Source organism: Dendrobium catenatum, unplaced genomic scaffold, assembly GCF_001605985.2.
Source record: "Dendrobium catenatum unplaced genomic scaffold, ASM160598v2 fragScaff_scaffold_313, whole genome shotgun sequence".
NCBI lineage: Eukaryota > Viridiplantae > Streptophyta > Magnoliopsida > Asparagales > Orchidaceae > Dendrobium > Dendrobium catenatum.
The window spans coordinates 2350978-2369403 of record NW_021318775.1 but is presented as its reverse complement, the minus strand read 5'-3'; the positions used below and the strand labels follow the sequence as shown (position 1 = coordinate 2369403).

Below are 18426 nucleotides of genomic sequence, written 5' to 3'. Positions count from 1 at the left end.
TGAGGGTTGAATAGATCCTTTAAGTTAAAAAGAAAAATAATCCATGTTAGAAAATTTAGAGTTATGTTTAAACCCTAACTTTGCATGAATATTCTATACATAAATAAACAAATGAAAAGAATACATGAAACACTCGAGCTTTTACATAAAAAATTCAAAAGGAAGCCAGATCTAGCTGAAATAATTATATTAAGTGAATATTGATTACAAAGATTCACCAAAGGCGAGATGACATGTTTATGAGTCTCCTTTGACAAAACTCTGAGTTGTCAGGGGGTGGTATTCAAACTGTTGTAGCCAAATGACAATTGTCCAGTGATTGTGGTCGTGTGGTAGCAGTGTAATGGTAGAGGTTGTGCATCGACAATCCAATTATAAAGATGAGATGATGATGATTCGATGACGATCATCTACCATCAAAGACAGTCGAGTGGTAGTCCAACAATTATGGTTGAGTGGAGGTTTGATAGTGATGGTCAGGCAAGGATCTGATGGAGACATCAACAGTCAGACAACGGTTCAACAATGACGATCTAAGAACCCTGGTTGGATGGTCAAAGTGATTTGAAGATAGTGGTTGATTGATATTTTAATGGTGGTGGTTAAGTGGTAGTCCAATAGTGCCGATCAAGTGATAGTTCAATAGTGACAATAATACGAATGACCGAGTGGTGGTCTAACGGTAGTTAAGTGGTGGTTTGATAATGACAGTTAAGTAGTGATTCGACAATGGCTATCCAATGAAAATTGTCTAAGTGATTGTATGAAAAAAAATGGTCAATCAGTGGTCCAATGGCGACGAACATGTATTGGTTTGATGCTAACGGCTGGGTAGAGACACTCAAGTATTCTTCAATATCGTGTTTTCTTAAATGTTAAGTTAAGGGTCCCCTTCATGCAAAGAGTGGGGGACTATTTCTAGATTTTGAGAGAGCCATATCCCATGAGTATAGCTAAAATCTGAAACACTTCATTAAACTCCACATATGAATTCTGTTGATAATAAACTGCTTTGTCAATATTTATGTGCCTTAATGATGTCATAATTTATTGATCTTGTGCTCACTGGATTTATCCCATTGATACGCTTTATTTGAATATAAACAAGTAAAATTTTGAGATCAGCTTGATTATAAGTTTGTTGATATCATAGTTCCAATACTTTTCAATTGAATTGTAAAAAATTTGCACTTCAATTTGTATTGTGATTTGTGCTTGACCAAACTGATTTTTGTGTCGCATAAAAAAAAGAAAGTCATGCTGGTTGATTGTATGATTTCACGAGGTAAACTAAAAGTTATTATGTTTTGAACGATATACATAGAATAGTGATTTTGATATTTTTAATACAAACGTACTGATAATACAAGCATTATTAATGATTATGAGCATGTGATTGGGTATTGTTGGTCGTGATTATTGTTAGAATACTGTGATAATAATAACATGTGAAACAAATAAAGGCTGGTGAATTATTGATATTGGCTGAAGATTAATTTATAAATATACAAATGGTGGGCCAACAAGCTTTTTTTTTTTAAATGCTGTAGTTTGACGTTATATTCTACTAATTCATATGATTCACTGATTGAAAGTTATATCGAGTTATTACTATGCTAACAGGCAAGAAGTGATAATTATGCTTACTGAGCAAATAGTTACTAACTTACTAACTATTAATTACCGGGGAAAATATAATGCAAGCCAAAACTCCATACTTATTTAGCGTGATGCTTAGTGTGATTATTAGAATACATGTTATTGCATTACTATTACTGCATAATTTTAGTGTTCTACTATTTTCATGTTATTGCCACTGATTTTATTGATATTGATATTATCATTGATATTGTTATTATCACTATTATTGATTCACTGTTTTCTTATTTACTATTATTGAGAATGTAATTCCTATACTGAGCATGTGATATAGAATACTTATTGGAAATATATAAAATGATGTGCTGCATTACTATGGATTCTGACATTTTTTGTAGATGTTTTTGGTTTACTGAATTATACGATGTCCTTATTAGTACGACGTATGATTTAGGAAGAATTATTTATTACTTAATTGATTTGACCTCTGTACTGATTTTCTAACCTACTAATCTACCGTTTTATTAGTTTACTAATTCTACTGTTTTTGTACTGCACTGGTTTACTAGTATTGGCTTCCATACTATATTGTTTTAACGTTTCATTAATTTTATTGCTACTACATGTGATTTATTATTTATGTGCATATTCATGATCATGTTAATTGCTATTGTTATTAATTGAATAATGATATCCATACTGTTTTTTATCGTACTTTTGAATTTAGTTATAAGAATTAGTGAGACATACTAAGCTTTTTAACTCATTTTATAAATGATTTATAGTCGGGACAAAGGATAAGGAGTGTGAGATTGATTAGTATTAGGGTTCCTCATATTTTGTTTCTTTTTGTCTTTATTAATTCTGTTGTAGTCAGGAGTTGATGATAGATTGCATGTTGTAATTGTGTAACTCCTAGTTATATACGATTTTTGGAGTATGAATATTGTTAAGTATGGATGTTTGGATAAATAAAATGATTTTTATAATTATTTTATTATTAATAAAAGTAATTTAGATAGCTCGAGTGGTCATTGTTGTAATTTTAAAAGATTAAAAAAATAAAAAAAACAATTCTTCTAAATTTGATTCTTCGACATGATCATGATGTAGACATTTCTAATTAATGTGATGCCTATGCCATTAGGTATGCTAAGCATGAGGCTTTTGAGTGGGATTTTGTATAAGATTTAGGGGATCTTTAGTTGCCTGAAAAATGAATGTAGTGTAAAGCAAATGCAACGTATTTGAAATACTTTAGAGTTGTTTGGATGAGTGTAAAATAAATATAGGTTCTTACTTTTTTTGTTTGGCTTGTATTAAAGTGAATGCAATGCAAAGTTTAAAATGACAGTGGTTGGCGATAGCCGACGGTGGCTGAGGGTGGCTAGCGGTGTTCGGTGTCCAGCAGTTTTTTCTATTCGGTGGTTGGCAGCGGATGACGATGGCGAAGGGGTAACCGACGGTCGGCTGTGGCTGGGGGTGGACGGCGGTGGCCGGCTGTAGCCGAAGGTGGTTGGCTGCCAGAGGTGGCTGGGGGTGGCCGGAGGGTGGCGGCGGAGTGGTGGTCAGCGGTGGCAATGAATGTAAGTTTTCGATGTATTGGAAAGTTGATCAAATTGTAGGAATTTCAAATACACTAAATTTGAACTATATGGTGAAATCATTTTAGCTCAAAATTTTAATTTGCATTCCTTTTAATTCAAATCAAATACTAATATTTTTAAAATCTTTGTATTTGACATATTTTACCCTCTTATTCCGGCAAATCAAACAGCCCCTTAAAGTTTGAATTCACTCTCCATGTGAACGGTCCCAATAAAATGCCAAAACGAGTTGTATATTAATATTTTTGTCTCTATTTAATTAAAAAAAACCACAGTGAGAGTGTGGAACCGAAATCATAGAATTGTCACACTCGGCCAAATTTTCCCTAGATTTAATAATTTTGTTTCGAGAGTAACAAACACATTACAGTGGTTCAGTTTTGAAAAAGCCTGACATGGCAGTAAATTATAAGCAAGTTGAACATGTTGATCGCGGACGAAGACAACAGATAAGGCAGATGTTAGGGGTTCATTGTACCGGCTTTCAGAGATATTGTAATTAGGGTAAGTAATTTCTTACCATGATTAAATAAGAATCACAATTTCTTAGTAATAATGCTCGGAAATTAAAAGCATAGGTATTTTTTTAATTTGTAAGGAAATAGTCTATTATAGAGTGGTCAAAATGAGTTGATGGTTTAGATTCAGGTCCAATTTGAAATATACTTAACTTGGATCCAATCAATTCAAACCCGATCAATTTATTAAACGACTCAAGAAGGCTATCCCGAACACAACCCGTTAGCCTATTTTGAATAAATTTTTAATATCTTGTTAACAAAAATAAGTTTTAGATATTTAGGAGTGTCAAAATTTGTATTAGTGTCGGATTTGGATCGAATATGAATTAACCCGGCCTGATTTGATAAATGGGTTATAAAGCTAAATATGGACCCGACTTGTTGAACCAGGAGATTGTGCTGGCGATTGTAAGCTAACACGAGCGGGGCAGGGGCGTGCTGAGTGCGGGTGTGGGCGAGCCGTGAGTAGGTGAGGAGTCGTGCAAGCTAGCGTGTCGAGGAGCTTCATGTCGATGTGTGGAGTAGGCACTGACCCCTAGGTGAGCATGAGGATGACTACGTGCATTCACTGGGTGAGCATGAGGACGACTGCGTGCAAAAGCGAGCTAGTTGGCATGAAAGACTAACGAGCGAATGAAGGACGGACTGCGACGCGATGCCGCGATGGGTTAAACAAATAGGTCATTCAGAGTTAATTTTGGGTTTTCGGGTTGACTTGAACCTAACCTGAATTTGCAATCGGGTCAGAATTTAAAACTTGAACCTGACAAAATTTTCAAACGGGTTGATCAAAACCTAAAATTTTCGGCCAAGTTCGGGTTGGATTTTCTGGTCTTGCAAATATTGACACCACTATGGATATTTGTGAAAAATAAGAACTTATATAATCTAATTTTACACTTAAGGAAGATAAGTGTTACATTACATCATTGTACTCAATTCACATAAGAGGAGAAAACCATATAGGATTTATAAGAAATAGTTGTTGAGGTTCGGTTCAAATACAGTCGAATCATGAAATCTTGAGGCTTTTCTTCTTACAGTTCCATATTTAGCCAAGTTTCACAACCTTGCTTATTGTATTTATGTTGAATACAATAAGGAGAATTTTGTGTGCTACAATCTTATTGCTGTGCTTTTCATCTTGTGATGTATTTTAATTTAATTACTTTTCCACAAGTCAAAAGTTTAGGAGGTCCATTTGAAGTTGAGAGGCAGAAAATGGAGACTCATTAAGGGTGAAATATCACAATGGATCATGGGATAGAGATATCTATATTGAACTTATATAATCTAATAGATATTGTATGTTGTATTAAAGAAATTATATTGAATCTTTTATTAGGATATACGAAGATTGTGTTGAGAGGTTAATAACGGTTAGGGCTGTCAATATTTGACACGACACGAAAATCAGACTCGAAAAATCCGGGTTGGACCCGACCCGTTTGAAAAACAGGTCGGGTTCGGGTTCGCATATTTGACCCGTTTGAAAAAATAGGTCGGGTTCGCGTTGACCGGCCGAGTTTCCGGGTCAACCCGAAAACCTGTTTAATTTAAAAAATCCCGCGCTGCCCCACTGCCCCGGACTTGCCCGCGAACCCGACAACCCACCGGGTCGGGTCCGGGTTTGGATTTCTGACCCGTTTATTTACCCGAGTCGGGTTAGGGTCTACCCGTTTGCACCCGGGTCAGCTCGGTTTCGACCCGAACCCGACCCGTGACCCGAAATTGACACCCCTAATAACGGTACACTTTTTAGAAAAATGTAGATTCTAGCATTTATATATATGATTACAATAAACTCTTCTGTAACTTTTTGATTGTATCAAATTTAAATATGTAGAAGGAATTCAAGTAAAATCTAAGACTTAGGTCTATTTCACTTGATTTACAACCCAAGACGCTCTTTCATTTTTATACTTTATTTATTTTCTCTTTTCTATAAATCACCATTTCGTATTGATTGTTCAAAAATAATAAAATTCAACCAAAAATAGTAAAATTCAATTTTTAAATGTATAGCCTATGTGGGATAATAGTTGATACACATCACTTTATTACTATGTATTTTTGTTGTATGCCTATTTATAACAAGTTTTTTTTTGGATCCATTGCTAGCTAGGGATTGTAAATGCCAATATTGATATGAAGTTGAATTTTCCCTATTTTGAATGATTTTAATTTTATTTTACATGGTTTTGTTTTGGTTGTCTTTCTTAAGCTCTGCTTCTAGTGCATGCACCTTCAAGTGATGAACAATCATTATCGATTGATAGAACTTCACAAAAATAAATGATAGGAGGCGAATCATATAATTATGCCAATCACCATTGAAAACGAGGAAGATGATGCAAGCCTGGCCATGGGGGCCCTGGCTTTGAGATATTATGGTTTACCGACCATCCATGACATTCCCCAAGTTATTATTAAGCTTAAGATCTAGGCAAAAAATTTGAGATTAAATTGGCCGCATTATATATTTTTTGAAACTCGCAATTTAGATGTCAAGTCACAGAAGACCCCAATTATCACATTATAAACTATCAACACGATTAAGGACTATCCTAACTATCAACAATGTCAAGGAAAAGGACCTTCACAAAGCACATAATGCAAAAGAGTAGCTGAAGAAGCTCAAATTGGTTTATAATTAGAGACATAATGATCTATTCATAAAATTATTTCTATATAATGTAGATTATATTTTGAGATGGTTGTTAACGATGAAAACTGGGGGTGGGGTTACTCGAGAAGGTAATAATAGGGTTTTTTATCAAGGTTCAAGATAGAAGAAAAAGCCACTACAACTAGAGTTAATCAAAATATGAATATGGTGAAATTAGAAGTAACAAAGCGAATAACAAACTAATGAGAAATAGAAATCATAGGATTTGAAGTGGTTGATCATGTTGACCTATGCATGCTATGGTAAGACTACATTAAAAAATTTTCATTATGATCACTTGAGTTTTACAAGAACCACATTATATAGGAAAGATAAAGTAGAATTTAGAGACAAGAGCTTCAACTAGCAAGGGATCTTATGGACTTGAGAGTTGGAAGGGCTTTAGAAGTCATGCCTAAAGCATTTAAATGAGCTTTTATAGACTTTGAATTATTATCTCTTATTTCTTGACATCATGATAATCTTGCATTTAGAGTTGAGTTAATATATTGTCATTACAAGTCTTTGATAAAATATGGTATCAGCATTGACTTAGGAGAATTTTTTTGGATCAAGATTTAAGATTACGATGGTTCAAAATTAAATAAATACAAGAATGTACAATTGAATCTCTCTCTCTCTCTCTCTCTCTCTCTCTTGTGAGAGGTGAGAGATGAATTAACCAAGGTGAAAACCTCTTAAGATTGAGGAAAACTCCCTAGGATTGGAAAGAGGTTTTTGGAATTGAAAAAGACATCTTATAATTGAGAAGGATTCCCAATGTCAAGAAAAATTTCCCAATAAGAAATCGGAAATGATACTACCACTTTATCATATATAGGATTGAGATGAAACTATTTAAAAGTTGTAGAAAATTAAGAGTGCATATTTTTTGATTTAAATTATTATAAATATGTGGCTAGGGCATTAGTGTGAACCCCCTTAAATAAAAGAAGTATAACTCTTAAACATTGAGGTACATTTTGGTGTATGGTTGAAATTTCGTTAAGAAATTTCGCAGTTAAGTATGCTCATTCTGGAGAAATCCTGGGATGGGTTATTAGGACAAAATCGTGAGACCCTTAGGCCAAAGCGGTTAATATTTTTATAGTTAAGTGTTTGGGCTGTTATATATGGTAACAAAGCAATACATCAACCAAAAGATATGAACTAAGTGACATTCAAGATAAAGTGCAACATCATGAGAGCCACCTCTTAAATCATGTATGTGACAAAGTGTTATATGGTGGGGTCACCACTTAAACTTATATGGGCCACCTCTAGAATCTTATCTGTCTGATGGATGATTTTGGGATAAAGGTGCTAATGAGAACGTCAATTATTTAAGAGGGGAAGATTGTGAAACCGCTTAAATAAAAGAAGTTAAACTCCTAAACGCCGATGCTCTTTTAGATGTAATTATTGAAATTTCATTAAGAAACTTCGTATTTAAGCATGCTCATTCCAGAGAAATTTTGGGATGCGTGGTCTCCTGGGAAGTTACACCAACATGATAATACTGTGAGGCTCTTAAACCAAAACAGACAATATCTTGATAGTTAAAAATTTGAGTGTTATTACAATTAGAATTTTCATTGTTCGATGTTTGACTCCTCATTGTGTTCATCATTTTAATTGTGCTTATATTGAGTATAAAGCATACTTTTAGGAGATTTCTAAAGAAAGTTCACAAATAATAAACAAAAGACATCAGAGCTAGCCACCCTAGTTCATTTGAAGGTCATGCCTAGTGAAGAGGTAGTGAACATAATCAAGTCCAACAATGAACATGTTATGATATCTCCGACCATAGGTATGGATAATGCTCAAGGGCAAGGAATGATGCTTCATGTCCTTTCTTGATAGGGATGACTGGTGAAAAGGGAAGATGTTTTCTCTTCCTCTACCAAAAATAGGAGTATTATGGGGTTCATTAGGAGAAAGGAGATGAGTTTCAAGAGTTGTTGGTTTATGCTGATATGCCTAGCAAAGAGTAGAAAAACACATTTTACGCTAACAAAGTTAGTTATCTTCCTTAAGAGTTGGAAAGGCTTTATTGGCTATTCAAGAAGACTTTGCTCCCCTGACTTTACTTACCACCTCCAAGAACAAATGTGATGAGTGGGTTCTTTTTTGGTATTGATGGAAAAAAATTCTAAAATAAGTGTCTCTGAAGACCTTCTAAAAACTATTGAGGGTCATCACCGAGGCAATAACACATATCTTCATATGGGCGACTACGAGCGAGTCAAAGAAGGGGATTATACTTCTATTTGTAGAGATCAAGATGAAATAATAGGATTTGAACCTCCTACAGGCTAGAAGCAATGAGGTGCTACTATTAAGAAAAAGTTATTGAGATGATGGTCTCTTGGCTAAATGGAAGATTAAGCAAGATCTTTGACCACTTTTTCTTCTCTAGCAACTCTTTGGATCAACTTGATAGCAGGTTAAGCAATGTGAAGGGCCGACTATAGATGTGCCCAATCACTTGACAATAGTGATGATTTTATTGAACATTGTGAATGAAGTTTGTATTTGGGTGTGCTAAGCTTTTTATTTTTGGGTGTGAAAGGTATGCTAAGCTTTCAATCCACCATATCCTTTCTCTGCCAAATATCCAATAAAAAAAAGCAAAACGTCAAAAAACCAATGACAGGTATACCACTAGTTGTCAAAAGCTCCCCACTTCATTAAAAACCACATCTTTAAAGGTATTTTCTTTATGTAAGATAAAAATTTAACAACTTTTGAACTGAAAAATTTTAAATTATAGTTATTATTATTATTTTAAAAGGTTAAATGTAAAACTACAATTATGATAAAATAGAAATTCAATGTCAAAATATTGATATTAAATATTATATTTTTTATCACCTAACTAATGTCACCTAGAACTTTAAAACAAAATCCCCCTCAAAAACTTCTTAGTCCTGTTTCAGATAAACGTCTGAATAACGATTAATTATTCTATGAGGAAGTCGAACGTCTTTTAGAGATCAATCAGAATGCGTCACGTCACCCCTTGCTCGGTACCGCAGCTTGTATTGCTGATGTGGCACATTCTGATCGTTTTCCGAATAGCATTCAGAGAATAACGGCACCCCGTATAAGATCAGAATCCCCCTCAAAACTTCTTAGTCCCGTTTCAGATAACCGTATGAATAATCATACTGCGCCACATCATCCCTTGCTCAGTACCGCAGCTTGTATTGCTGACGAGGCACATTTTGATTGTTCTCCGAACAACATTCAGAGAATAACGGCACCCGTGTAAGATCAAAATTTTCACTGGCTAGTGTTAAGTTAAGAAAAGAGAAGCATCTCCGTTTTGTATTCCTGACCATTCAAAATGCCCACTTTCATCAACTATCTACAATACTTGGGCGCACCACTCATTTCAGAGCTGTAAAAATGCTATAAATACCCTATGCGGACATCCCTTTCCTTTCAGTTCTCTTCACATGCAACCATAGTTAAATAGAAGCACAGTCTTTCCACTCTTTACTCTACAATAATTTTCTGAAACCACACTGTAGCTCTTCTCGCCCTTCAGTAAAAGAAGACAAAGGGATGGCCGGAGAAGGAAGACAAGATGAGAAGAAGAAGAAGTTGGGTGGTCTAAAAACCATGCCTTTCATATTAGGTGACCGTTAATTTTTAATTTCCCTGCCCTGCTTCATATATCTTCAGAGATTTAAAGGCTAAACTTTCCTATTTTCTTTCTGCAGCAAATGAAGTCTGCGACCGGTTTGCCACAGCTGGTTTTAATGCTAATATGGTTCAATACCTTCAGAATGAGCTCCATCTTCCTCTTATTCAGGCCACCAATACTCTTAACAACTTTGGTGGCACAGCCAGCCTCACACCGATCATCGGTGCCCTTATTGCAGACTCTTTTGCTGGCCGTTTCTGGACTATAGCCGTTGGTTCCATGATCTATCAACTAGTAAGATTCAGATTATTAAGAATTTTTTTTTTGAACAGTTGTTAATTTGTCCATTTAAATCTTTTATATGCTGCTACTTTTCATGATAAAAAAACTGAACAACCAAAAATTATGATACTACTTTCCCCCCCCCCAAAAAAAAATATGATACTGTTTTTTTTTTCCAACTCAGATAAATTTTAGTATAACTTCAAAAAGGGCAAAAAAGGTTACCATCAAATTTTTAGACATGTTGAGCTTCAAATTTGATTGATTTAGAGTATATTTAGCGCAACTTTCTGATTTTTTTTATTTTCGAGATAGCAATTATAATTTTATTTTATTACTATTTTTTTTGTTATTTTTTCAACGCTTTTAAAAAATATTTGTGTTGTAAAATTACTTTTTCAAACCATAGTAGCAAAGTTGCCTTCTCCATAGCAGCTTCGTTAAAACCGACGTCTATACCTCTCTATAACAGCAATTTATAAACCGACGCTTCAAATTTTCAGTATATACTTTTTTTTTTAGACATGTAGGTCATTTAAGAAAAACTCTCACACACACCGCATATACAAAAACTGCTATGGAGAAGGCACAACCAACAGGCCAAAATGAGTTGTGTTTTCAGTATATTCTACACTCATCAGAAAGATCCATCATCACCATCTTTTTTTTAGAACATTCCCATATAAGAATTTTCACCTTAAAAGCATAATATAAATGAAAACAAATTAGAAAAATAATTTCTGACAAAATCTTAATTAGAGTTATTATTTTTATTTTAATATAAATAAAATATATGAAAATACAATCAAAATTTATATTCTACTTATTTCAATATAAATCCACCTATTTTAAAACTTATTATTCTTACCAAATGATGAGACATAGTCGACCAATTATTTTTCCAATAAATAAAATAACAAGTAAACCATTCCCTCTATATCTTACATAAACAGAATAAATTAAATACATAATGATTTTAGCCAAACTCTTAATTATAAAATATAATCAGGAGCAAAAATTTTACCTTCATCGTAATATATAACTCAATTCAATATGAGCACCAATAGATTTGGTAGTAAATTCAAATAATTTATCTCATAAAATGATGAAAACACACAGACTTGTCTTGTTAGACTTAAATGGGGGTGTGAGTAAAGCCGACTTGTAAGATGGTTTGCATTTGGCTCAATAAATCGCTCATGAGCCGTTCTTAATGAACTAACGGGACATGCGTGAGATAGTTTCGACTATACTCATTAGCTCATGAATTAATTTGTTTAAGAAATTTTAATATAAAATAAACTTAAAATTATATTAATAATAATCAATAGCATTCAAAGTAGATATCTATATAAAGCCAGAACTTTTTGGATGGATAATCACATCATTTCCTCAAACGAAATGCTTTTTTTTCCCAAAAAAATTAAATTATTTAATTAGATGTTATTTACTTAAGCTTCATTTGGATTAGCTTACCGTTTTATTTTTTCAGATCATAATTATAATTTTGATGTGATTATTATTATTTCACTATTTAAAAAAAATTATGCAAAAAAATTAATTTATTAACTGTCCCCAACAAAACCTAAATTTCACTTCAATGAAATTCAGGGCATGTTGGGAGTTACCATATCAGCAATCCTCCCCGCCCTTCGCCCGCCGCCGTGCCCTTCCCAGTCGCCATCCTGCCAGCAAGCTTCGGCCTGCCAGTTAGCCATCTTCTACATCTCCCTCTTCTTCACAGCGGTCGGGTCGGGCGGCATCCGACCCTGCGTCGTCGCGTTCGGGGCGGACCAGTTCGAGCTGGACCGTCGGCAGCAACGGGCCGGTGGGTCGGGCCAGCAATGGAACTTCTTCAACCTCTATTTCTTCAGCATGGGGGTAGCATTGTTAATGGCTCTCACGGTGGTGGTTTACATACAGGACAATGTGGGATGGGGTTTGGGCTTCGGTATCCCAACAGTCGTTATGTTCTTTTCTGTAATTGCTTTTATTATAGGGTACCCGCTTTATATAAGAAGGAAGCCCGGGGGGAGCCCGCTGACCCGACTGGCACAAGTGGTGGTGGCGGCGGTTCGGAAGCGGAAGCTTGCCTTGCCGGATGATAGCGGCGTTCTGTATCGGAATAAGGAGATGGATGCTGACATATCAGTGGCTGGACGGCTCTTACACACCGAACACTTCACGTGAGCTTTTACTCTTTCATTTTATTTATGGGATTTACATATAAAATCTATAATTTTTTTTTTTTTTTTGTGTTTTCATATGTCTAATAATTATTTTATATTTATATTTACTCTTATGTCATTTAATATTTAATCAAATTAAAATATGTACATAAAAATATAAATTCCCTAAATAAATTTACTAATAGAGGCTACTTGCTACAAGAAATTATTCTGTTTGGACGCGAATGCCTTACATAGACCAATCAGAATGTGCCAGTTAGGTCTGCTAACGTGGTGCATTTTAGTTGTTCTCCGGACGGTAAATTGTGTTCGGTGTCCGAACAGAATAATTTCTCTCTTGCTACAGTGACAGACAGAGGTGGATCCCCCTTTACCCACTGGGGCGATTATCTCCCTAAAAAATTAAAAAAATTCATTATTATGTAGATCTTTAGGTAATTTGTCACTCTCCATCTTTTTTTTCTCTTTATTAACCAAAGGTGTAATTATCCCTCATAAAAAAATTAAAATAATATGAACTTTAGGCTAATTCTCTTTAGCAAAATTAAACACATTGTGTAGAGGTTTTATTTATAAGTTCATCTCTCTAAGAGCTATGCCTGTGAGGAGTATATCGTCGACGTAGACCAATAGGTAGATGTGTGTAGTCGCCTTGTGCATTATGAGAAGAGAAGGATCCGCCTGACTGTGAGAAAATCCTAGCTGACGGAGATAGGAGGTAAAGGTTGTATACCAAAGTCTGGGAGCTTGACGCAGGCCATAAATGGCTTTGTGTAGCCGACATACATGAAGAGGATTAGTGGCGTCTTCGAAACCTTTAGGCTGCTGGATGTATATGGTCTCGTGGATATCGCCGTGCAAAAATGCGTTGGCGACGTCGAGTTGTTGGATACGCCAATTATGAAACAGAGCCACCGTGAAGAGAATCCTAATAGTAGGAATTTTGGCGACAGGACTGAATGTGTCCTGATAGTTAATTCCGTATTCCTGTTGATTCCCTTGAGCTACCAAACGCGCTTTGTATCTTGCCACAGAACCATCAGAATTATACTTGGTCCGATATGTCCACTTGGAGCGGAGCGCCGATTTGCACGTTGATGTGGGTGACCCAGGCGAAGGTGCCAGCTGTTCGACGAAATTCTGGAGGCTTGTAATGCAGTAACCGGTGCAGGTTGAGCAGCCGTTGCAACCTTGTACTTTCCGTGGCTGCACGGTCCTCTAAGGATAACCTGATTTGTCTTCCGATCCTTGAATACAAAACCGTTTTCGTCAAAAGTTATGGATATGTAATTATCTTTAACTAAATTGGAAATAGAAAGTAAATTAGGAAAGCGAGGGAATATGCAAAAGTTTGGAAAGAATAAGCTTACGGGCTGGGGTAGGAAGAATTCCCGATCCCGTATGTGCTATAGGAATGGATCTTCCATCCCCAAGAGTTACCGTATCGTTGCCTGTGTAGTTATGGTAAAATTCAAGATTGTCAGTAGTGTTCGTCATGTGAGACGAGGCCCCAGAGTCAATGTACCAATCAGAGTTAGTCGTGCTGTCTTGGTGAGCCGTGAGAGCCCTGTTGTTCTTAGTCGAGGGTTGATTAGGCGTATAGTTGGGATTAAGACGATGCCAACATACTTCTGCGCCATGACCCTTCTTCTTGCAAATTTGACAGATGACTGCGGAGGTAGCTGCGGTGGGAGCTCCAGAAGTATTACCAGACGACGGGCGTACCCGTCCTCGTCTACCACGGCCTCGAACTGAATATAGTGCTGATTGGTTGTCCGACAGTTTAGGAAATTTTAATGCCGCCGACTTGAGATGGATTTCTTCACTGATAAGGAGCGCATATAATGTGTCGAGAGACAGCGAACCTTGCATTGTGCGGATGGTAGTGGTGAACGACTGATATGCCGGTGGAAGGCCGTTTAAGATGTATATAATGACGTCTTCGGGATCAACCGAGGAGCCAGCCGAAGCGATTTGATCGACGATTTTCTTGATCTCAGTAAGGTACTGAGTCATAGACATCGTCTGCATGGAAATGTTATGTAACTCGTGTTTAAGCTGGATTACCTTCGAGCGATTAGAAGATTGGAATCGGGTATGGAGAGTAGCCCATATTTCTTGGGTGGATTCAAGATGAATCACGTAGGGAAGAACCTCGGGTGAAATGGTGGAGCACATGGCCGTGGCCAAATTCTGATCGATAACCATCCAAGATCGCGTATCGATGTTTGGATCGGCATTTCCCGAGGAGTTTTTGGGATCAAGAAATGCTGTGAACCCGTTCGCACGAAATAACTTGGCGATTTGAGTGCTCCAAATTGGGAAATTGTCCGGAGTGAGGGCGTGAGGCACCAAGAACTTGAGATTAGAGATTACAAATTTTAATGAGGAGGAGATGGGCGTAGATTTGACCGCTGTGACGGAAGTGGTAGCGAACGAGGATGACGCCTGTTCTTGATGTGCCATGGCTTAAACCTCAAGATCGACCTAGTTCTGATACCATGTAGAAACACAAGCAAGTAGAGAAGAAGAGAAACAGCGAGGAGATAAAGAAATCATGAAGAATGTTTTATTACTTTCTTAACTATTACAGTGATAGCCGTATGGTATTTATAGCCATCGCTGGTATAACTAAGTACACTTGTCATAATCTAATTGGATAGCAGAATACAAGAGTAAATATTATAATTGCTCTTAACAGTTCCGCCCTGGTGATAACAACCAATCGCCCATTTAACGGATGATTTTATCTATTTTTAATTTTTTTACTATGCTTAATTATATAATTAAATTTATAATCATACCTAGTTTAAAATTTTTACTTATATATTCATATGGACTCCAATTATTTTCAATTTGAGTAAAATTATAAATATTTTTTAATATTTTTAGCTGTCTAATTTTCCAAAAGCTGGTTTATATAAAAAATTAAACTCTGTAAGTCTATTTTAGAAGTTAATTTTAGGAAATAAATTAAAAAAAATCGATTTATTTATCAAATGAGATGCGTTGGGTTATGTTTTTTTTCTACTGCCATAGAGGCGGCAAGAAATTCAGCTAATAAGCCCTAAATTTGATGAAGAAATTATTTGAAAGTAAACCGGCTTTACTATATTTTAAGATCAAATTCTAATAATGCGTATTTGTAATTTAAAACATGAATTTAATTAAAGAGTTGTTTGGTTTAAGGTAAAATGGTTGTAAAGTATTTTAAATATAGGAGTAGCCCATAGCATGCAGTTGTCAAGAAGCGACGACTCGACGGACGGCTAGACGCCTAAGACGTGAATTCCTGCCGGTGCGACCCGCCCGTGCAATTTAGTGGCATAGCCTGCGCGAGATGGCTGTCATGATGTGACAGTCGCGATTTGCAACTAGATGCGGATGCGGGTCAATTCGGGTTTACCAGTGGGATTCCGGGTCAACCCGAACCCTACCCGTTTTTCAAACGGGTCAGAAATTCGAACCTGGACCTGACCCGTTTCATAAACGGATTGACTCGAATCCAAATTTTTTTAGGTCAGATTTTGGGTCTACCATCCAATAAATTTTTTCCATTGTCATATGCAAAAATTGTTCGCTCCTAATAATTTCTTCTCTTGAAGGCCACTCTCTCGAGAGTAATTATTGTGTCCGGACACTGAATGCGTCCAGAGGTCAATAACAGAGCGCCACGTCACCTGGGTGCTCGGTACCGAGCACTCGGTATTGCTCGGTATTCGTCCGGATTTTCAATTTTTTGTCCGGATGTAGTAACTTTTCCTCTCTCGAAGACCGGCAGTGAACAGGTTCTTTGATGTCAGAATAGTGGAGGAAACTCAAGGAAATAGGATAGAGTAGAGGAAGAGAAGCTCTTATGTTACAAAGAAAGAAGGGACAAAAAAAAATCAAACTTTAAATTAAAATACATTTTAAATTCATTGTCATTTCTTTGATGTATATATATACTCATCTAAAACAAATATAATGAATTGAAATAAAAAATTATTGATGAATTGCTCTAAAAGAATATGATTAAACAAAACTTTTTATATTATTGATTAAAAACTTTGTTAGAAATACTAATCCAATTATTTCAAATAAAACTATAAAAATAATAAAATTAATTATTATTATTTTAAATGTAATTATGAATGATATATTTCCAAAGTTCAAATGAGACGACGCGCTAATTTTTTCTGATAACGAATGTAGGTTCTTAGACCGGGCGGCGATCTGCACCGATTCCGACATCACCGCCGCCGGCTTTCCACGTCCATGGCGACTATCTACCGTCCACCGCATCGAGGAGCTCAAATCCATCATCCGCATGCTCCCAATCTGGTCCGTCGGCATTCTTATCATCACCGCCTCCTCCCACAATCACACCTTCACCATCATCCAAGCCAAATCCATGGACCGCCACCTCGCCGGAAACTTCCAAATCCCCGCCGCCACCCTCTCCATCTTCTCCATCGTTTCCATGCTCCTCACCCTCGCAATCTACGACCGCCTCCTCACCCCCCTTGTCCGCCGCCTCACCCGCCGCCCCACCGGCCTCTCCTACCTCCAGCGCATCGCCGTCGGCCTCGCCATCTCCCTCCTCTCCAACATCTCCGCCGCGCTCGTCGAAAGCCGGCGAAGATCTACTGCAGTAACACATGGCCTCGCAGACCACCCGAGCGCCACCGTGCCCATCAGCGTGTTCTGGCTGGTGCCGCAGTACGCGATTCACGGCATCGCCGAAGCGTTCACGTCGGTGGGGCATATGGAGTTCTTGTATGATCAGTCACCGGAGAGCATGAGGAGCACGGCGGCGGCCCTGTTCTGGTTAGCGGTGTCGCTGGGGCATTACGGCGGGACTTTGCTGGTGATTTTGGTTAGCGATTTCACCAAGAGGTCGAAACAGGGAAATTGGTTGCAGAACAATATTAATAAGGGGAGATTGGATTACTATTATTGGCTTGTGGCCGGCCTGCAAGTTTTTAACTTTCTGTACTATCTTGTTTGTGCGAGGTTTTATACGTTTAAGCCGCTGGAGATCGCCGGAGACGAGAATATGGGCAAGGTTGTGGATGGTGAGACCGGCGGCGGTGGCTGCGATGTGGAATTGGCTGCCGGAGCAACGGTCAAGTTGTACTATGCTAATCAAAAGGAATAGGCTATTGCTGAGAGATTTTGGGGCGATCAAGACTCAAAATTTTCTTTGAACTAAGCTCTTCTAAAAATTTCTCATAGATTAGAGGGAAGATTTTGATGACAAACCTAACCTTGTGATGCAATTATGCATTTGTTAAAAAAGGAGAGATTATTTCGTGCGAAGTTCAGATCAAGAGAATAGTTTGGTTGTGTGACTGTGAACAGTAAAAACACTATTATTGTTCACCACTGTGCTTTTACTATTTACAATCATAAAATCAAATGGTTTACTGGGTCCAGATTCCGCATTTAATACAATCTCAATAAAAAAGAGTTCATAGCAAGAACAACGATATTTTTAAAGCTCAATTTTATCAATACCCCATGTCCAAGATCAAAGTATCTTCCATCCTCTTGATATTGCAGAAACCCACACTTCAGAGCAATCCATCAGTATTACCAGTAATTCTCAACAACTAGAAACATAAGCTCTTCAATTTGAAAGCAAGCAATAAATCAAATTAAATCATTATTAAGTTACTAACAAAGAGTATTTCAAAGCTAAACAAGCACATGTTGTTAGTACTAATATAATTGATGTCCCATAAGAGCCATAGTAATCCACATAGTCAAAAATGAAAGTTTTGAAGACCTAATTCAAGACCCATACTCTTGAGCTATCACACTTCCCATGAACTGCCTAAACTGTTGAAATAAGTAAATATACTAGGTGCAGTTGTCCTTTGAGAAATGCCATAAACCACAGGGTGCCTATTTGCTACTTAGG

General features: G+C 36.8%; 1 protein-coding gene across 1 annotated transcript; it reads left to right on the top strand.

The window, feature by feature from the left end:
- The first annotated feature begins 9841 nt into the window (after positions 1–9841).
- LOC110105049 (protein NRT1/ PTR FAMILY 3.1) lies at positions 9842–17938 on the top strand. Its single transcript, XM_020834406.2, has 4 exons — positions 9842–10041; positions 10127–10344; positions 11944–12518; positions 16716–17938. Exons 1-4 carry the CDS (start codon positions 9969–9971, stop codon positions 17659–17661), a joined length of 1812 nt encoding a protein of 603 aa, XP_020690065.2. The 5' UTR covers positions 9842–9968; the 3' UTR covers positions 17662–17938.
- The last annotated feature ends 488 nt before the right edge of the window (positions 17939–18426 follow it).

What these genes read in the sequence shown, in the direction of transcription:
- LOC110105049 (XM_020834406.2), top strand. Translation starts at nt 9,969, where the DNA reads ATGGCCGGAGAAGGAAGACAAGATGAGAAGAAGAAGAAGTTGGGTGGT. An exon ending in AACCATGCCTTTCATATTAG is followed by an intron (nt 10,042 to 10,126) that starts GTGACCGTTAAT and finishes TTCTTTCTGCAG; the next exon opens with CAAATGAAGTCTGCGACCGG. An exon ending in TTACACACCGAACACTTCAC is followed by an intron (nt 12,519 to 16,715) that starts GTGAGCTTTTAC and finishes TAACGAATGTAG; the next exon opens with GTTCTTAGACCGGGCGGCGA.